General features: G+C 65.3%; 1 protein-coding gene across 1 annotated transcript in view; it reads left to right on the top strand.

The window, feature by feature from the left end:
* The first annotated feature begins 4,226 nt into the window (after nucleotides 1–4,226).
* The window catches only part of LOC140645784 (myosin-6-like), a 27,324-nt gene continuing 11,140 nt past the window's right edge, over nucleotides 4,227–20,410 (top strand). The window contains exons 1-27 of the mRNA XM_072849230.1: nucleotides 4,227–4,418; nucleotides 6,300–6,443; nucleotides 7,279–7,435; nucleotides 8,605–8,632; nucleotides 8,750–8,858; nucleotides 8,969–9,061; nucleotides 9,147–9,210; nucleotides 12,312–12,410; nucleotides 12,554–12,657; nucleotides 13,983–14,121; nucleotides 14,244–14,362; nucleotides 14,463–14,612; nucleotides 15,508–15,678; nucleotides 15,798–16,107; nucleotides 16,214–16,287; nucleotides 16,433–16,520; nucleotides 16,611–16,728; nucleotides 16,815–16,938; nucleotides 17,162–17,298; nucleotides 17,389–17,515; nucleotides 17,629–17,757; nucleotides 17,844–18,086; nucleotides 18,524–18,700; nucleotides 18,802–18,947; nucleotides 19,030–19,120; nucleotides 19,779–20,168; nucleotides 20,258–20,384. Coding sequence (XP_072705331.1) covers nucleotides 4,230–4,418; nucleotides 6,300–6,443; nucleotides 7,279–7,435; nucleotides 8,605–8,632; nucleotides 8,750–8,858; nucleotides 8,969–9,061; nucleotides 9,147–9,210; nucleotides 12,312–12,410; nucleotides 12,554–12,657; nucleotides 13,983–14,121; nucleotides 14,244–14,362; nucleotides 14,463–14,612; nucleotides 15,508–15,678; nucleotides 15,798–16,107; nucleotides 16,214–16,287; nucleotides 16,433–16,520; nucleotides 16,611–16,728; nucleotides 16,815–16,938; nucleotides 17,162–17,298; nucleotides 17,389–17,515; nucleotides 17,629–17,757; nucleotides 17,844–18,086; nucleotides 18,524–18,700; nucleotides 18,802–18,947; nucleotides 19,030–19,120; nucleotides 19,779–20,168; nucleotides 20,258–20,384 — 3,847 coding nt within the window. The 5' untranslated portion in view covers nucleotides 4,227–4,229. The remainder of the gene's footprint in view (nucleotides 4,419–6,299; nucleotides 6,444–7,278; nucleotides 7,436–8,604; nucleotides 8,633–8,749; nucleotides 8,859–8,968; nucleotides 9,062–9,146; nucleotides 9,211–12,311; nucleotides 12,411–12,553; nucleotides 12,658–13,982; nucleotides 14,122–14,243; nucleotides 14,363–14,462; nucleotides 14,613–15,507; nucleotides 15,679–15,797; nucleotides 16,108–16,213; nucleotides 16,288–16,432; nucleotides 16,521–16,610; nucleotides 16,729–16,814; nucleotides 16,939–17,161; nucleotides 17,299–17,388; nucleotides 17,516–17,628; nucleotides 17,758–17,843; nucleotides 18,087–18,523; nucleotides 18,701–18,801; nucleotides 18,948–19,029; nucleotides 19,121–19,778; nucleotides 20,169–20,257; nucleotides 20,385–20,410) is intronic.

Genomic DNA, 20,410 nt, shown 5'->3' with positions numbered 1-20,410 from the left:
TCTATGGGGCATAGGAAAGATCTATAGGGCAGAGGGAGGGTCTATCGGGTAGAGGAAAGATCTATGGGGCATAGGAAAGATCTATGGGGCAGAGGGACGGTCTATCGGGCAGAGGAAAGATCTATGGGGCAGAGGGAGGATCTGTGGGGCAGAGAGAGGGTCTATCGGGCAGAGAAAGCATCTACGAGGCAGACGTAGGATCTGTGGGCCAGAGAGAGCATCTATGGGGAGAGACAGGACCTGTGGGGCAGAGGGGGATCTATGGGGCATAGGAAAGATCTATGGGGCAGAGGGAGGATCTGTGGGGCAGGGGGAGGGTCTGTCGGGCAGAGAGAGCATCTACGGGGCAGAGTAAAGCTCTATGGGGCAGAGAGAGCATCTGTGGGGCAGAGGAAAGACCTATGGGGCGGAGGGGGGATCTGTGGAGCAGGGGGGGGATCTGTGGGGCAGAAGCGGGGGATCCGTGGGGCACAATGGGGGAGCGGGGAGGCGGCGCGGCCGCTCCCCCGCCCGCCGGAATCTGTCACCTCGCGGGGACACTTGTCACCTCCCCGATGACAAAGTGGACGCCGTGTTCGGGGCCGGCTGCCAGCCCCCCGCCCCCCAGCCCCCCGGCCGCCCCACGGCGCCGGGCGAGGGGGGGCCGAGAGCACGAACCCCCCCCCCGGCCCGAAATAGAGCTGGCAGGGCCGAGCTGTCACCACCCCGCAGGTGACGGGACGTTGGCCAGGGATGCCCGCCCCACAGACACCCCACACCGGGGACCCGGGCCCCACGGACACCCCACACACCGGGGTCCCACACGTCTGCACCCCACAGGCACCCCACACACCGGGGACCCACTTGTCCGGGCCCATAGACACCCCACACACAGGGGATCCAGGCCCCATAGAGTCCCCGCACACCTGGGACCCACGCATCCGGGCCCCATAGACACCCCACACACTGGGGACCCACACGTCTGCACCCCATAGACACCCCACACACCGGGGACCCACACGTCCGGGCCCCATAGACACCCCCGCACATAGGTGACCCATGTATCTGTGCCCCATAGACACCCCACACACTGGGGACCCATGCGTCCGTGCCCCACAGACACCCCACACACAGGGGACCCATGCGTCCGTGCCCCACAGACACCCCACACACAGGGGACCCACACATCCAGGCCCCATAAACACCCCCCACATAGGGGACCCATGTATCCGCGCCCCATAGACACCCCACACACCGGGGACCCATGCATCTGCGCCCCACAGACACCCCACACACTGGGGACCCATGCGTCCGTGCCCCACAGACACCCCACACACAGGGGACCCACACATCCAGGCCCCATAGACACCCCCCCCACATAGGGGACCCATGTATCCGTGCCCCATGGACACCCCACACACCGGGGACCCATGCGTCCGGGCCCCATGGACACCCCACACACCGGGGACCCGGGCCCCACAGACACCCCACACACAGGGGATCCACACATCTGCACCCCATACACTCCCCACACACCGGGGACCCACATGTCCGGGCCCCATAGACACCCCACATCCCACCCCTACAAGGGGTCCGAGCAGCCCTTGCTCTGCCCCATAGCTCTGCCCCACAGATGACGCTGGGGGGGGTGGCGATGTGGGGCCCGCGTGCTTGGCTCCCCAGACAGACGCCGTGGGGCTGGGGCAGGGGGGGCTGCCCCTCCCCCTCCCTTATCAGCCGCCCCCTCCCCAGGAATGCTCCTCCCCCCACCCCCGCCCCACGGCGCCCTATAAAGGCCATGGGGCTGCGGGGCCGCTGTAGGTGCCGGTGTGGGGCAGAGAGAGAGAGAGGGTGGGTGTGGGGGGCACGGGGGATGTGGGGGCAGAGGGGGCTGTGGGGCACCCAGGGGTCTGTGGGGTGCACACAGAGGGGCTATGGGGCACAGGGGTCTGCTGGGCGCACAGGGGGCTATGGGGCACAGGGGGCTATGGGGCACAGGGATCTGTGGGGCGGACAGGGGGTCTGTGGGGAGCATGGGCGGCCTATGGGGTGCGCAGGGGGTTATGGGGCCTATGGGGTGCACAGGGGGTCTGTGGGGCACATGGGCAGGCTATGGGGTCGATGGGGCGCACAGGGGGGCTATGGGGCACAGATGGGCTATGGGGCACAGGGGGTCTGTGGGGTGTAGAGGGGGGCTATGGGGCACATGGCTGGGCTATGGGGTCTCTGGGGCACACAGGTGGTCTATGGGGCACAGGGATCTCTGGGGTGCACAGGGGGTCTGTGGGGTACACGGGCGGGCTGTGGGGTCTATGGGGTGGGCAGGGGGGCTATGGGGGGCACAGGGGATCTATGGGGCACACAGGGGGTCTGTGGGACACACAGGGAGTCTATGGGGCACAGGGGGTCTGTGGGGCAAAGGGGTTCTATGGGGCACACAGGGGGTCCATGGGGCACAGGGATCTATGGGGTGCACAGGGGGGTCTGTGGGGTGCACAGGGGTCTATGAGGCACATGGGGAGACTATGGGGTCGATGGGGCACACAGGGGGGCTATGGGGCACAGGGGGTCCATAGGGGCTATGGGGCGCAGGGATCTATGGGGCAGCAGCCCCTCACCCTCCCCACGCCCCCCAGCTCCCTCCATCTCACCTGCCAGACCCACAGACTCCAGGTGAGGGCGGCGCCGTGGGGCAGCCATGGGGCTGGGCGCTTCGGGGGGGTGGGGGCTGCTATAGGGGTCCCTGCATGGCTATGGGGCTCTGTGGGGGGCTATAGGGGCACTGTGCACGGCTACGGGGGTTCTCTGCATGGCTATGGGGTCCCGCACGTGGCTATAGGGCCCGTTGGGTGGCTATAGGGCCCCGCGCGTAGGTATGGGGCTCCAGGCATGGCTATAGGGCCCTGCAAGTGGCTATAAGGCCCTGTGCGTGGCTATGGGGCTCCGCGCGTGGCTATGGGGCACCATGCATGGCTCTAGGGGTTCCGCACATGGCTATGGGGGTTCCACACGTGGCTACGGGGCTCCGCGCGGGGCTATGGGGGCTCCGCGCGTGGCTATGGGGCACCATGCGTGGCTATGGGGCTCTGCGCGTGGCTCTAGGGGCTCCGTGCGTGGCTATGGGGCTCCGTGTGTGGCTACGGGGCACCACGCATGGCTCTAGTGGCTCCACGTGTGGCTATGGGGCACCATGCGTGGCTATGGGGCTCTGCGTGTGGCTATGGGGCACCACGCATGGCTCTAGGGGTTCCGCGCATGGCTATGGGGGTTCCACACATGGCTATGGGGGCTCCGCGCGTGGCTATGGGGGTCCGTGCGTGGCTACGGGGCTCCGTGCGTGGCTATGGGGGTTCCACACGTGGCTATGGGGCTCCGCGTGTGGCTATGGGGCACCATGCATGGCTCTAGGGGTTCCGCGCGTGGCTATGGGGGTTCCGCGCGTGGCTATGGGGCAGCATGCATGGCTCTAGGGGTTCCGGACGTGGCTATGGGGCACCACGCATGGCTCTAGTGGCTCCACGTGTGGCTACGAGGCACCATGCGTGGCTATGGGGCTCTGCGCGTGGCTATGGGGCAGCATGCATGGCTCTAGGGGTTCCGCGCATGGCTATGGGGGTTCCACACGTGGCTACGGGGCTCCGTGCGTGGCTATGGGGGTTCCATACGTGGCTACAGGGCTCCGCGCGTGGCTATGGGGCACCATGCGTGGCTCTAGGGGCTCCGCGCGTGGCTATGGGGCAGCATGCATGGCTCTAGGGGTTCCACACGTGGCTATGGGGCTCCGCGCGTGGCTATGGGGGCTCCGCGTGTGGCTATGGGGCACCATGCATGGCTATGGGGGTTCCACACGTGGCTATGGGGCTCTGCGTGTGGCTATGGGGCACCACGCATGGCTCTAGGGGTTCCGCGCATGGCTATGGGGGTTCCACATGTGGCTATGGGGCTCCGCGTGTGGCTATGGGGCACCATGCATGGCTCTAGGGGTTCCGGACGTGGCTATGGGGCACCACGCATGGCTCTAGGGGTTCCGCGCATGGCTATGGGGCACCATGCGTGGCTATGGGGCTCCGCGCGTGGCTATGGGGGCTCCGCGTGTGGCTATGGGGCACCATGCATGGCTATGGGGGTTCCACACGTGGCTACGGGGCTCCGCCTGCGGCTACGGGGCACCACGCGCGGCTACGGGGCTCCGCCCGCGGCTACGGGCCCGGCGCGCGGCCGCGGGCCCCGCTGACGGGGCCGTGGGGCAGATGGGGGAGGCGGCGCTGGGGCGCCCGCCGCGTTCCTGCGCCGGGGGCAGCGGGAGCGGCTGGCGGCGCAGACGCGGCCCTTCGACGCCCGCAGCGAGTGCTTCGTGCCCCACCCGCGGCAGGAGTTCGTGCGGGGCCGGGTGCTGGGGCGCCAGGGGGGACGTCACCGTCCAGACCGAGCTGGGAGAGGTGGGGCGGGGGAGTTGGGGGGCAAAGGGGGCGGGGGAGGGGCTGGGGGAGGGGCTGATGGGGCGGGGGAAGGGGAGGGGAGTTGGGGGGCAAAGGGGGAGGGGGAGGGATGGGGAGGGGTTAATGGGTTGGGGGAGGGGCTGATGGGGCGGGGGAGGGGCTGATGGGGCAGGGGAGGGGGGCGGGGGAGTTGGGGGGCAAAGGGGGCGGGGGAGGGGCTGGGGGAGGGGCTGATGGGGCGGGGGAAGGGGGAGGGGGAGTTGGGGGGCAAAGGGGGAGGGGAGGGATGGGGAGGGGTTAATGGGTTGGGGGAGGGATGGGGGAGGGGTTAATGGGTTGGGGAGGGGCTGATGGGGCGGGGAGGGGCTGATGGGGCGGGGGAGGGGGAGGGGAGTTGGGGGGCAAAGGGGAGGGGAGGGATGGGGGAGGGTTAATGGGTTGGGGAGGGGCTGATGGGGCGGGGGAGGGGGAGCTGGGGGGCAAAGGGCGGAGGGGTGGGGGAGGGGTTGATGGGGTGGGGAGGGGCTGATGGGGCGGGTGGCGAGAATTAAGGGGGAGGGGTTAGGGGCAGTTGGGGGGCAAAGGGTTGAGGGGGAGGGGTTGGTTGGGGAGGGGTTGGTGGGGGAAGGGGTCGATGGGGGAGGAATCGATGGGGGATGGGGTGGGGGAGAAGATTTAGGGGGGCTTGGGGGGGGGAGGGGGCAACCAGGCCGATAGGAGGCACCGCCCCCCACACACACGAGGAGGCGTGGGGGGGCCTCCCAGCCGGCGGGGGGCGCCCTCCAATCTGCTGGAGAACCGCCCCCAAGCCGTGGGGCACCCCCCAAGCCATGGGAGACCCCCCAGGACATGGGGACACCCCCCACCCATGGGGCAGCCCCACAACCCACGAAAGACCTCCCCACCCATGGGGCACCCCCACCCATGGGGCGCCCCACCCATGGGGCGCCCCCCAACTCACCAGGAGACCCCTGACCCATGGGAGATCCCCCAAGCCATGGGGCACCCCCAACCCAGGAGGAAGCCCCCACCCCATGGGAGACCCCTGACCCATGGGAGACCCCCAATGCATGAGGACCCCCCAACCCATGGAGAGCACCCCACAACCCGTGAGGACACCCCCACCCATGGGGTGCCCCCGACCCATGGGAGACCCCTGACCCATGAGGAGACCCCCAACCCATGGGGACACCCCCAACCCATGGGGTGCCCCCCAACCCACGGGAGACCCCCAACCCATGGAGGACACCCCCACCCATGGGTGACCCCCAACCCACGGGAGACCCCCCAACCCATGGAGGACACCCCCACCCATGGGGTGCCCCCCAACCCATTGGAGACCCCCAACCCATGGCAGATCCCCCAACCCACGGGAGAACCCCCAACCCATGGGAGACCCCCAACCCATGGAGGACACTCCCAACCCATGGGGTGACCCCCAACCCATTGGAGACCCCCAACCCGTGGGAGACCCCCAACCCATGGAGGACACCCCCAACCCATGGGTGACCCCCAACCCATGGGTGACCCCCAACCCACGGGAGAACCCCCACCCTTGGAGGACACCCCCAACCCATGGGGTGACCCCCAACCCATTGGAGACCCCCAACCCATGGGAGATCCCCAACCCATTGGAGACCCCCAACCCATGGGGTGACCCCCAACCCATGGAGGACACCCCCCACCCATTGGAGACCCCCAACCCACGGGAGAACCCCCACCCTTGGAGGACACCCCCAACCCATGGGGTGACCCCCAACCCATGGGTGACCCCCAACCCACGGGAGAACCCCCAACCCATGGAGGACACCCCCAACCCACCGGGACACCCCCAACCCCCGCGCTGCCCCCAACCCTTCCCCCGCCCCGTGTCCCCCCCAGACGGTGACGGTGAAGGAGGCCGACGTCCACCAGCAGAACCCCCCCAAGTTCGACATGATCGAGGACATGGCCATGCTGACCTTCCTCCACGAGCCCGCCGTCCTCTACAACCTCAAGGAGCGCTACGCCGCCTGGATGATCTACGTGAGCCTTCCCACAAGCCCCTGGGGCAGCCCGGGGCTGGGCGGGGCCTTCCCCACAGCCCAGGGCGGGGACGGAACCTGGTGACCCTTCCCCAAAGCTCTTGAGGCACCTGGAACCGCCTGGGCCTTCCCGAGAGCCTCGGGGCCACCCAGAACCTGCTCTGGCTTCCCCATGGACCTCGGGGCCACCCAGAACCTGCTCTGGCTTCCCCATGGACCTCGGGGCCACCCAGAACCTGCTCTGGCTTCCCCATGGACCTCGGGGCCACCCAGAACCTGCTCTGGCTTCCCCATGGACCTCGGGGCCACCCAGAACCTGCTCTGGCTTCCCCATGGACCTCGGGGCCACCTAGAACCTGCTCTGGCTTCTCCAGACCCCTTGGGGCCACCCAGACCCCAGATGTCCCATCCCTGGAGCTCCTGGGGCCACCCAGATCCAAGATGTCCCATCCCTGGACCTCTTGGGCCACCTCGACCCCAGATGTCCTGTCCCTGGACCACTTGGGGCCACCCAGACCCCAGATGTCCCACCCCTGGACCCAAGATGTCCCATTCTTGGACCTCCTGGGGCCACCTAAACCCAAGATGTCCCATCCCTGGACCCCTTGGGCCACCCAGATCCAGGACATCCCATCTCCAGACCCCTTGGGCCACCCAGATCCAGAACCTCCCTTCTCCAGACCCCCTGGGCCACCTAGATGTCCCATCTCCAGACCCTTTGGGCCACCTAGAACCTCGATGTTCCTTCACCCGACCCCTCGGGCCACCCAGACCTGGGATGTCCCCTCCTGGGGGGGTGGGACCTCATGGCTCTGACCCACCTGCCCCTCCTCCAGACCTACTCGGGGCTCTTCTGCGTGACCGTCAACCCCTACAAGTGGTTGCCCGTCTACAACGCCGAGGTGGTGGCCGCCTACCGGGGCAAGAAGCGGAGCGAAGCTCCACCCCACATCTTCTCCATCTCCGACAACGCCTACCAGAACATGCTGACGGGTAGGGACCTCCCGCGGGGACCCCGACCTAGGAGACCGCACCCCGAAACCTGGGGTCTCACCTGACCCGGTCCTCACCTGGGAGGGTGGAGAACCCCAACCCCATCGCCAAGACCCCAAACATCTCCTCTGTCTTCATCCCACCTCACCTGGAACTCACCTGGGGTCTGGAGAACCCCAAGACCCCAAACATCTCCCCCAACTTCGTCCCACCTCACCTGGTCCTCACCTGGGAGGGTGGTGAACCCCAACCCCAACCCCAAGCCCCCAAACATCTCCCCCAGCTTCACCCCACCTCACCTGGTCCTCACCTGCCTTGATGGAGAACCCCAAGATCTCCCCTAACTTTGTCCTACCTCACCTGGAACTCACCTGGGAGGGTGGAGAACCCCAAGACCCCAAACATCTCCCCCAACTTCGTCCCACCTCACCTGGTCCTCACCTGAGAGGGCGGAGAACCCCAACCCCAAGACCCCAAACATCTCCCCCAGGTTCGTCCCACCTGACCCGGTCCTCACCTGGGAGGGTGGAGGACCCCAAGACCCCAAACATCTCCCCAACTTCATCCCACCTCACCTGGTCCTCACCTGGGAGGGCGGAGAACCCCAACCCCAACCCCAAGACCCCAACATCTCCCCTAACTTCGTCCCACCTGACCCGGTCCTCACCTGGGGGGCTGGAGAACCCCAACCCCATCGCCAAGACCCCAAACATCTCCTCTGTCTTCATCCCACCTCACCTGGAACTCACCTGGGGTCTGGAGAACCCCAAGACCCCAAACATCTCCCCCAACTTCGTCCCACCTCAACTGCTCCTCACCTGGGAGGGTGGTGAACCCCAACCCCAAGCCCCCAAACATCTCCCCCAGCTTCACCCCACCTCACCTGGTCCTCACCTGCGTGGATGGAGAACCCCAAGATCTCCTTCAACTTCGTCCCACCTGACCCAGTCCTCACCTGGGGTATGGAGAACCCCAAGACCCCAAACATCTCCTCTGTCTTCATCCCACCTCACCTGGAACTCACCTGGGGTCTGGAGAACCCCAAGACCCCAACATCTCCCCTAACTTCGTCCCACCTGACCCGGTCCTCACCTGGGGGGCTGGAGAACCCCAGACCCCAAACATCTCCCCCACCTTCGCCCCACCTGACTCCTCCCTTCTCCTGGCAGACCGAGAGAACCAGTCCATCCTCATCACGTAAGTCCCCGCCCCCCACGGCCCTGCCCCATAGCGGTGGGGTGGGATGGAGAAGCCGCCGTGACCTTCTCCACCGTCTCACCCTCCTCCGTCCCACCACCGCCGCCGCCACCGCAGCGGAGAATCCGGGGCGGGGAAGACGGTCAACACCAAGAGGGTCATCCAGTACTTCGCCAGCATCGCCGCCATCGGCGACCGCAAGAAGGAGGCGGCCAATAGCAGCAAGGTGGGTCCCTCCGGCCACGCCCCCCCCGCCCTGCCCCGCCCCGCCCCGCCCCGGCGGTGAGCTTCCTCCAGGGGTGTCCCCCCCCGCCCCACCGCCGTGTCCCCCCCCAGGGCACCCTGGAGGACCAGATCATCCAGGCCAACCCCGCCCTGGAGGCCTTCGGCAACGCCAAGACCGTCCGCAACGACAACTCCTCCCGCTTCGTGAGTGGGGGGCGGGGCCGGGGCCGGGGGCGGGGCCAAGGGGCGGGGCCGGCCTCGCCTCCACCTCCCGCCGCCGCTCTCCCAGGGGAAGTTCATCCGGATCCATTTCGGGGCCACCGGGAAGTTGGCGTCGGCCGACATCGAGACCTGTGAGTGGGCCAGGGACCCGGGAGAGGCCGCCTGGTGTCCACCCCCTCCCCCGCACGGCCACCCCTCCTCCCATCGCCCCCTGGCTCCTCCCATCTCGTCCTGGCTCCTCCCATCACCTCCTGGCTCCATCCATCGCCTCCTGGCTCCACCCATCTCCTCCTGGCTCCTCCCATCACCTCCTGGCTCCACCCATTGCCCCCTGGCTCCTCCCATCACCTCCTGGCTCCTCCCATCGCCTCCTGGCTCCACCCATCTCCTCCTGGCTCCATCCATCTCCTCCTGGCTCCTCCCATTGCCTCCTGGCTCCTCCCATCGCCTCCTGGCTCCACCCATCACGTCCTGGCTCCTCACATCGCCTCCTGGCTCCTCCCATCGCCTCCTGGCTCCATCCATCTCCTCCTGGCTCCTCCCATCACGTCCTGGCTCCTCCCATCGCCTCCTGGCTCCACCCATCTCCTCCTGGCTCCTCCCATTGCCTCCTGGCTCCTCCCATCGCCTCCTGGCTCCTCCCATCACCTCCTGGCTCCTACCCATCTCCTCCTGGCTCCTCCCATCGCCTCCTGGCTCCTCCCATCGCCTCCTGGCTCCACCCATCTCCTCCTGGCTCCTCCCATCACGTCCTGGCTCCTCCCATCACCTCCTGGCTCCTCCCATCGCCTCCTGGCTCCATCCATCTCCTCCTGGCTCCTCCCATCACGTCCTGGCTCCTCCCATCGCCTCCTGGCTCCACCCATCTCCTCCTGGCTCCTCCCATTGCCTCCTGGCTCCTCCCATCGCCTCCTGGCTCCTCCCATCACCTCCTGGCTCCTACCCATCTCCTCCTGGCTCCTCCCATCGCCTCCTGGCCCCTCCCATCGCCTCCTGGCTCCTCCCGTTGCCTCCTGGCTCCACCCATCTCCTCCTGGCTCCTACCCATCGCCTCCTGGCTCCTCCCATCACATCCTGGCTCCTCCCATCTCCTCCTGGCTCCTACCCATCTCCTCCTGGCTCCTCCCATCGCCTCCTGGCTCCACCCATCTCCTCCTGGCTCCATCCATCTCCTCCTGGCTCCTCCCATTGCCTCCTGGCTCCTCCCATCGCCTCCTGGCTCCTCCCATCACCTCCTGGCTCCTACCCATCTCCTCCTGGCTCCTCCCATCGCCTCCTGGCTCCTCCCATCGCCTCCTGGCCCCTCCCATTGCCTCCTGGCTCCTCCCGTTGCCTCCTGGCTCCACCCATCTCCTCCTGGCTCCACCCATCTCCTCCTGGCTCCTACCCATCGCCTCCTGGCTCCTCCCATCACATCCTGGCTCCTCCCATCTCCTCCTGGCTCCACCCATCTCCTCGTCCCCCCATCCATCCATCCCTACCTCCTTCTCCAGCCCTTGGTGTCCCCATCTCCTCAGGTCTCCCTCCATCTCCTCGTCCCACCGTCCATCTGACCCTCCTTCCCCGTCTCTTGGTGCCTCCATCCCCTCGTGTCTCCCTCCCCATCTCCATCCTTCCATCCATCTCCAGGGTTGACGGCTCCATGAGACGTCATCCTCTTTGTCCATCCCTCCCTCCACCCATCTCCTCGTCCCACCGTCCATCTGACCCTCCTTCTCCTTCTCTTGGTGCCTCCATCTCCTCATGTCTCCATCTCCTCATGTCTCCATCTCCTCATGTCTCCATCCCCTCGTGTCTCCATCCCCTCGTGTCTCCATCCCCTCGTGTCTCCATCCCCTCGTGTCTCCATCCCCTGGTGCCTCCATCCCCTGGTGCCTCCATCCCCTCGTGTCTCCATCCCCTGGTGCCTCCATCTCCTCATGTCTCCATCTCCTCGTGTCTCCATCCCCTCGTGTCTCCATCCCCTCGTGCCTCCATCCCCTCGTGTCTCCATCTCCTCAAGTCTCCATCTCCTCGAGTCTCCATCCCCTGGTGCCTCCATCCCCTCGTGTCTCCATCCCCTCGTGTCTCCATCTCTCCATCCCCTCGTGTCTCCATCCCCTGGTGCCTCCATCCCCTGGTGTCTCCATCCCCTCGTGTCTCCATCTCTCCATCCCCTCGTGTCTCCATCCCCTGGTGTCTCCATCTCCTCATGTCTCCATCCCCTCGTGCCTCCATCCCCTCGTGTCTCCATCCCCTCGTGTCTCCATCTCCTCATGTCTCCATCCCCTCGTGCCTCCATCCCCTCGTGTCTCCATCCCCTCGTGTCTCCATCTCCTCATGTCTCCATCCCCTCGTGTCTCCATCCCCTCGTGTCTCCATCTCCTCATGTCTCCATCTCCTCATGTCTCCATCCCCTCGTGCCTCCATCCCCTCGTGTCTCCATCTCCTCGTGTCTCCATCTCCTCGTGTCTCCATCCCCTCGTGTCTCCATCCCCTGGTGCCTCCATCCCCTTGTGTCTCCATCCCCTCGTGCCTCCATCTCCTCATGTCTCCATCCCCTCGTGTCTCCATCCCCTCGTGTCTCCATCCCCTGGTGTCTCCATCCCCTCGTGTCTCCATCCCCTGGTGCCTCCATGCCCTGGTGCCTCCATCCCCTCGTGCCTCCATCTCCTCATGTCTCCATCCCCTCGTGTCTCCATCCCCTCGTGTCTCCATCCCCTGGTGCCTCCATCCCCTCGTGTCTCCATCCCCTGGTGCCTCCATCCCCTGGTGCCTCCATCCCCTCGTGCCTCCATCTCCTCATGTCTCCATCCCCTCGTGTCTCCATCCCCTCGTGTCTCCATCCCCTGGTGCCTCCATCCCCTCGTGCCTCCATCCCCTGGTGTCTCCATCCCCTCGTGTCTCCATCCCCTGGTGCCTCCATCCCCTCGTGTCTCCATCCCCTCGTGTCTCCATCCCCTGGTGTCTCCATCCCCTCGTGTCTCCATCTCTCCATCCATCCGTCTCCTCATGTCTCCACCCAGCTCCTCACCCCACCATCCATCCAACCCTCCATCTCCATCTCTTGGTGGCTCCACCCATCTCCTCCTGCCTCCATCCCCCTCCTCCCGTCTCCACCCACCCATCCATCTCCTCACCCCACCGTCCATCCGACCCTCCTCCATCTCCCCGCCCCACCGCCCATCTCTCCGTGTCTCCATCCCTCTCCCCATCCCAACCTCCACCCACCTTCTTCTCTCCACCCTCCCAGACCTCCTGGAGAAGTCCCGCGTCATCTTCCAGCTGAAGGCCGAGAGGAACTACCACATCTTCTACCAGATCCTCTCCAACAAGAAGCCGGAGCTGCTGGGTGAGTCGGGCACCGCGCTTGGCCTCGGGTCTTCTCCTGCCCCACTCGTCCCCTCGTTCTCGGGGCGATCGAGGACAACGCGGGGCCGTTTGGCCGCCGGAAACGCTCAGTGTTTGTCTCCGTCCTGGGCCACCCCGGAGCAGAGATGCTTCTCATCACCAACAACCCCTACGACTACAGCTACGTCTCCCAAGGAGAGGTGACCGTGGCCTCCATCGACGACGCCGAGGAGCTGTTGGCCACCGACGTAAGCGGTGGGGCGGGCAGGGGGACGTCCCCCGGCGGAGGAGAAGGTGGAAGCGCCGGGCGGACGGTTGAGGTCCGGAGGGGGGGGAGAGATGGATGGGCCAGTCCACGGGTGGACGAGTCCACGGGTGGGCGAGAGTCCTCAGCAGGATGGACGAGTCCTGAGATGGACGAGTCCACGGATGGACGAGTCCATGGAGGGATGGAGAAGTCCTCAGAAGGACGGATGAGTCCATGGATGGACGAATCCATGGATGGACGAGTCCATGGAAGGATGGAGAAGTCCTCAGAAGGACGGATGAGTCCATGGATGGACGAATCCATGGATGGACGAGTCCATGGAAGGATGGAGAAGTCCTCAGAAGGACGGATGAGTCCACGGATGGATGAATCCATGGATGGACAAGTCCATGGAGGGATGGAGAAGTCCTCAGAAGGACGGATGGATGAATCCATGGATGGATGATGCTCCTCAGAAGAACGGATGGATGGATGGATGGATGAGTCCTCAGATGGACAGATGAGTCCTCAGATGGATGGTGTCCTCAGATGGATGGATGAATCCATGGATAGATGAGTCCTCAAACGCATGGATGGTGTCCTCAGATGGATGGATGGAGGAGTCCCTGGATGGATGAGTCCATGGATGGATGACGCTCCTCAGAAGAATGGATGGAAGGACAAGTCCATAGATGGATGGACGGATGAGTCCATGGATGAGAGTCCTGAGATGGACGGATGAGTCCTGAGATGGATGGAGGGATGAATCCACGGGTAGATGATGAGTCCTCAGACGGATGGATGGTGTCCTCAGATGGATGGATGGATGGATGGATGAGAGTCCTCAGATGGATGAGGGTCCTCAGATGGATGGATGGATGGATGAGTCCATGGACAGAGGAGTCCTCAGGTGGACGGATGGACGGATGGACAAGTCCATAGATGGACGGACGGAGGAGTCCTCAGGTGGACGGATGGATGAATCCCTGGATGGATGAGTCCATGGATGGACGAGTCCTAGGGTGGACGAGTCCTCAGGTGGACGGACGGATGGATGGTGTCCTCAGATGGACGGATGGATGAGTCCATGGATGGATGAGTCCACGGATGGATGAGTCCACGGATGGATGATGCTCCTCAGAAGCACGGATGGATGGATGGATGGATGGAGGAGTCCCCGGATGGCCGAGTGCAGGGATGGACGGACAGGCGGAGGAGCAGGAGGGGCAGAGGGACACCCAGGCTGCGGCCAGCAGACGGACGCGCCCTCCGCCGGGCGCTGGGGGTGGCAAGGCCCTCTCCCACCCCCCTCCACCCGCCCCGCAGAGCGCTTTCGACGTCCTGGGCTTCACCGCCGAGGAGAAGACCGGCGTCTACAAGCTGACGGGCGCCATCATGCACTTCGGCAACATGAAGTTCAAGCAGAAGCAACGGGAGGAGCAGGCGGAGCCGGACGGCACCGAAGGTGGGGTCCAACCAGGGTGGAGGGGTGGGGGGGGGACGGGAGACGGGTTGTGGGGTCACCAGGCTTCCTCCAAGCCGGGGCCGAGGTGGGACCCGACCGGGCGTCTTCTCCGCGCTCCGCAGATGCCGACAAGTCGGCCTACCTGATGGGGCTGAACTCGGCCGATCTCCTCAAGGGGTTGTGTCACCCCCGCGTGAAGGTGGGCAACGAGTACGTCACCAAGGGGCAGAATGTCCAGCAGGTGAGGAGGACGCCCCCAGAACCTCCTCCTTTCGGGGGGCCAGCCCGGGCCAGGCGGCCACGGGGAGCCCCCTCTCACCGGTGGGCCGTCCCTCTCCCAGGTGTACTACTCCATCGGGGCTTTGGCCAAGGCCGTCTACGAGAAGATGTTCAACTGGATGGTGGTGAGGATCAACAACTCGCTGGAGACCAAGCAGCCGCGTCAGTACTTCATCGGCGTGCTGGACATCGCCGGCTTCGAGATCTTCGACGTGAGGCCTGAGGGACCGCGGGGCGGCCGCGGCGCTCCTCCTGGGGGGGGGCTTCACCCAGCCGGGGGGCGGGCTGGGCTCCTCAAGCTTCACGTGGACCTCGGGTGGAAGCTTGGCCTCTCGGGGCCCTGCGTTGACCCCGTCGGGTGTCGAGTCGACCCCCTTGGCCCCATTCGGGTGTCGACTGGACCCCACGGGGTGTCAGGTTGACCCTGTCGAAGCCACTGGGTGTCGAGTTGACGCCGTTGATCTCATTGGGCATCGCGTTGACCCCGTTGATGCCATCGGGCGTTGTGTTGACCCCCTTGGGTCTCAGGTTGACCCCACTGACCACATCGGGCGTTCTGGTGACCCCGTTGGGTGTTGAGTTGACCCCGTTGATCCCATTGGGCGTCACCTTGACCCCATGGGGTGTTGAGTTGACCCCATTGGGCGTTGTGTTGACCCCAGTGGGTGTTCAGTTGACCCCACTGACTCATTGGGCGTTCTGCTGACCCCATTGGGTGTTGAGTTGACCCCGTTGATCCCATTGGGTGTTGTCTTGACGCCATTGGGTATTCAGTTGACTCTGTTGATCCCATTGGGTGTTCAGTTGACCCCACTGACCTCATCGGGCGTTCTGCTGACCCCATTGGGTGTTGAGTTGACCCCGCTGGGCGTTGTGTTGACCCCACTGGGCGTCAGCTTGACCCCACTGACCTCATCGGGCGTTCTGTCGACGCCATTGGGTGTTCAGTTGACCCCGTTGACCCCATTGGGCGTTGCGTTGACCCCATCGGGTGCTGAGTTGACCCCGCTGACCCCATTGGGCGTCACCTCGACCCCGTCGGGTGTTGAGTTGACCCCGTTGGGCGCCGCGTTGACCCCGCCGGCCGTCCCCTCTCCCCTCCCCCAGTTCAACAGCTTCGAGCAGCTCTGCATCAACTTCACCAACGAGAAGCTGCAGCAGTTCTTCAACCACCACATGTTCGTGCTGGAGCAGGAGGAGTACAAGAAGGAGGGGATCGAGTGGGAGTTCATCGACTTCGGCATGGACCTCCAGGCCTGCATCGACCTCATCGAGAAGGTACCGCCTCCCCCAGGGCCTCCTGGAGCAGGAGCCTTCCCCTTGGACCTTCCCACGGAGCCCACAGGCGCCCGGTTGGCTTGCGCCTGGTGGCCTCCACGAGGTCTTCTCCTCCGCAGCCCATGGGGATCATGTCCATCCTGGAGGAGGAGTGCATGTTCCCCAAGGCCACGGACATGACCTTCAAGGCCAAGCTCTTCGACAATCACCTGGGCAAGTCGGCCAACTTTGGGAAGCCGCGCAACGTCAAGGGGAAGCCCGAGGCCCACTTCTCCCTCGTCCACTACGCCGGCACGGTGGACTACAACATCCTGGGCTGGCTGGAGAAGAACAAGGACCCCCTCAACGAGACGGTGGTGGGGCTCTACCAGAAGTCGGCCCTCAAGCTCTTGGCCAACCTCTTCTCCAACTACGCCGGGGCAGACGCCGGTGGGTGGAGCCAGGGGTGGCCGACGGAGGGGCGGGCGGACGGAGGAGACGGTCGCCCGCAAGAGTCGCCCCCTTTCCTGCCTCACCCCACCCCGCTTTTCCCCAGGCGGCGATGGAGGGAAGGGGAAAGGAGCCAAGAAGAAAGGTTCCTCCTTCCAGACCGTCTCAGCCTTGCACCGGGTGAGGGACCTATGTGGCGGACCTGCCGTGGGGCAGAGGGAGGTCAACCCCCCGTGGGGAGGATCGCCCCGCTGCCCCCCAGCTCCTCCCCCGCTGCCCCGTCGCTCAGCCTCTCCTCTCCTCTCGTCTCCTCCCTCCTCGCCAGGAGAACCTCAACAAGCTGATGGCCAACCTCAAGACCACCCACCCCCACTTCGTCCGCTGCCTCATCCCTAACGAGCGGAAGGCGCCGGGTGAGAAAAGGGCGCGGACGGGGACGGGGACGGGGACGGGGGGGGTGGGCGTGGCTGGCGGCTGACCCCACCCCTCTAACCCCCCACCAGGCGTGATGGACAACCCCCTGGTGATGCACCAGCTCCGCTGCAACGGGGTGCTGGAGGGCATCCGCATCTGCCGCAAGGGCTTCCCCAACCGCATCCTCTACGGGGACTTCCGCCAGCGGTAGGCACGGAGGAGAAGAGGTGGCGAGGGGGCGGGTGACCCCACCGGGGCTCATCTCGGGCTGTCCCGTCCTCTCCGGCCACCAGGTACCGCATCCTGAACCCGGCGGCCATCCCCGAGGGGCAGTTCATCGACAGCCGCAAGGGCGCCGAGAAGCTCCTGGGCTCCATTGACATCGACCACAACCAGTACAAGTTCGGGCACACCAAGGTGGGGGCACGTGGTCTCCGTTCCTCACCGTCCCACCGCCCACCAGGTCCCGCGGACCCCACGCTCCCACCGTCCCCGCGTCCACCTGCGGCTCCACGGGTCCTTCCAGCCGCCCGCCGAGCCGTCGGGCCACCCCTCCGCCCACCGACCCTTCCCACCCCACCCACCCCCTCGCCCGCGCCGCCCGCCCGCCTCCTCCTCACCCGCCTCCTTCCTCCACCAGGTCTTCTTCAAGGCCGGGCTGCTGGGGCTGCTGGAGGAGATGCGGGACGAGCGCCTCTCCCGCATCATCACCCGCATCCAGGCTCAGGCCCGGGGCCAGCTCATGCGCATCGAGTTCCAGAAGATCCTGGAGCGCCGGTGAGAGGGGGACGGGTCCTCCTCCTCGCAGAAGGACCTCCGGCGGGTCACCGGCTCCGGGGGGTGGCAGCTTCTGTGTCCCCCTCGTAGGGACGCGCTCTTGGTGATCCAGTGGAACGTCAGGGCCTTCATGGGGGTGAAGAACTGGCCTTGGATGAAGCTCTACTTCAAGATCAAGCCCTTGCTGAAGAGCGCCGAGACGGAGAAGGAGATGCAGGTGGGGGGAGGCGCCAGGGCGGGCGGGTTGGGACAACCAGTGCCGTGGGTCGGGTGGGGTGGATGGATGGAAGGGATCGGACGCCGCTGTCGGTCTCCTGGGCTCCGGCGCAGACCATGAAGGAGGAGTTTGGGCGGCTGAAGGAGGCCCTGGAGAAGTCAGAGGCCCGGCGGAAGGAGCTGGAGGAGAAGATGGTCTCCATGCTGCAGGAGAAGAACGACCTTCAGCTCCAAGTGCAGGCCGTGAGTGAGGCTGCCCACAAAACCACGCCGAGGGGGTGACCACCCCCCCCCGGGGACACCCCGCTTCACCCCCCACCCCACCACAGGAGCAGGACAACCTCAACGATGCCGAGGAGCGCTGCGACCAGCTGATCAAGAACAAGATCCAGCTGGAGGCCAAGGTGAAGGAGCTGACGGAGCGGCTGGAGGACGAGGAGGAGATGAACGCCGAGCTGACGGCCAAGAAGAGGAAGCTGGAGGACGAGTGCTCGGAGCTGAAGAAGGACATCGACGACCTGGAGCTGACTCTGGCCAAGGTGGAGAAGGAGAAACACGCCACCGAGAACAAGGTGAGGGCGAGGATGAGGCTGGGAAGAGGCCTTGACCTTGAGCTGAGGAGACTCGAGTCAACTCGGCCTGGTTGGTTTCGTGGAGGACACCCCAGGCTGGTCAGGTTGGGTGGAGAAGATCCCAGGCTGGTTGGGTTGGGTGGAGAAGATCCCAGGCTGGTTGGGTTGGGCGGAGAAGACCCCAGGCTGGTTGGGTTGCGTTGGGTGGAGGAGATCCCAAGCTGGTTGGGTTGCGTTGGGTGGAGGAGATCCCAGGCTGGTTGGGTTGGGTGGAGGAGACCCCAGGCTGGTTGGCTTGGTCTACATCAAGAAGACCCATGGCCCTTTGGGTTCTCCTGCATTGAAGTAGCCCCATTGGCCAAGACCAACACCAACTTCCCCCAACTCTGCCCCACCTCTGGCACCACGCCGGAGGCTTGATGTTTCTCCTCCTGCAGGTCAAGAACCTCACAGAGGAGATGGCCGGGCTGGACGAGACCATCGCCAAGCTGACGAAGGAGAAGAAGGCCCTGCAAGAAGCTCACCAGCAAGCGCTGGATGACCTGCAGGCGGAGGAAGACAAGGTCAACACCTTGACGAAGGCCAAAGTCAAGCTGGAACAGCAGGCGGACGACGTGAGTGTGGGCCGGTCCCACCACGGGCACTGCTGAGGACCTTCCCGGGGCAGAGATGGGGAAAACCTGCGGCTTCTCCCCATCGTGGTGTTTTTACGCAGCTCGAAGGCTCCCTGGAGCAGGAGAAGAAGATCCGGATGGACCTGGAACGGGCCAAGAGGAAGCTGGAAGGCGACTTGAAGCTGACCCAGGAGAACATCATGGACCTGGAGAACGACAAGCAGCAGCTGGAGGAGAAGCTCAAGAAGTGAGGCTGGACCTCCCTCCCCGCTCCGAGCCGGCCAGGGGGCGCAGGCAGGGACCTCAGCGCTCTCCACCTTCCTCTGCAGGAAAGAGTTTGAGATCCAGCAGCAGAACAGCAAGATGGAGGACGAGCAGGCGCTGGCTCTGCAGCTCCAGAAGAAGCTGAAAGAGCTGCAGGTGAGGGATCTCGTCTCTGCCTGCTTGGGCTGGGTTGAAGAGTCTCCAGCTGCTTGGGTTGGGTTGAGTTGAAGAGCCTCCAGTTGGGTGGGTTGGGTTGAGTTGAAGAGCCTCCAGCTGCTTGGGTTGGGTTGAGTTGACGGGTTTCCAGCTGGTTGGGTTGGGTTGAGTTGAAGAGCCTCCAGCTGCTTGGGTTGGGTTGAAGGGTCTCCACCTGGTTGGGTTGGGTGGATGAGTTGGGTTGAAGGGTCTCCAGTTGGGTGGGCTGGGTTGAGTTGAAGGGTCTCCACCTGGTTGGGTTGGGTTGGGTTGAGTTGAGGAGCCTCCAGCTGGTTGGGTTGATTTGAGTTGAAGAGTTTCCAGTGGGTTGGGTTGGGTTGAGTTAAAGGGTCTCCAGTTGGGTGGGTTGGGTTGAGTTGAAGGGTCTCCATCTGGTTGGGTTGGGTTGAGTTGAGCTGAAGAGCCTCCAGCAGGTTGGGTTGGGTTGGGTTGAGTTGAAGGGTCTCCAGTTGGGTGGGTTGGGTTGAGTTGAAGAGTCTCCAGCGGGTTGGGTTGAAGGGTCTCCACCTGGTTGGGTTGGGTGGATGGGTTGGGTGGAGTTGAAGACCCTCCAGCGGCTGGGCTGAGATAAGTTGAGGGTCTCTCCCCCGGCCCGCAGGCGCGCATCGAGGAGCTGGAGGAGGAGCTGGAGGCGGAGCGGACGGGCAGGGCCAAGGTGGAGAAGCTGCGCTCGGACCTGTCGCGGGAGCTGGAGGAGATCAGCGAGCGGCTGGAGGAGGCGGGCGGCGCCACCTCGGTGCAGATCGAGCTCAACAAGAAGCGGGAGGCGGAGTTCCAGAAGATGCGGCGGGACCTGGAGGAGGCCACGCTGCAGCACGAGGCCACGGCCGCCGCGCTGCGCAAGAAGCACGCCGACAGCGTGGCCGAGCTCGGCGAGCAGATCGACAACCTGCAGCGCGTCAAGCAGAAGCTGGAGAAGGAGAAGAGCGAGCTCAAGCTGGAGCTGGACGACGTCGGCTCCAACATGGAGCAGCTGCTCAAGGCCAAGGTAGGAGGAGGCCGAGGTGGACCTCTCGGCCCCACCGGGGCCCTCGGCCTCCCGCTCCATCCCTCCCCTCCCTCCTCCGCTCCCCCAAGGTGGCCATGGAGAAGGTCTCCCGCACCCTGGAGGACCAGGCGGCTGAGCACCGGGCTAAGCTGGAGGAGACCCAACGAGTCCTCAACGACACCAGCACCCAGCGGGCCAAGCTCCAGACCGAGAACGGTGGGAGCCCCGCCCCACGGCACCCC

This window comes from Ciconia boyciana, unplaced genomic scaffold, assembly GCF_034638445.1.
Source record: "Ciconia boyciana unplaced genomic scaffold, ASM3463844v1 HiC_scaffold_38, whole genome shotgun sequence".
In the NCBI taxonomy this organism is placed as follows: domain Eukaryota; kingdom Metazoa; phylum Chordata; class Aves; order Ciconiiformes; family Ciconiidae; genus Ciconia; species Ciconia boyciana.
Note: the sequence above shows the minus strand (reverse complement) of the source record. Positions and strands in the feature narration are given on the sequence as shown.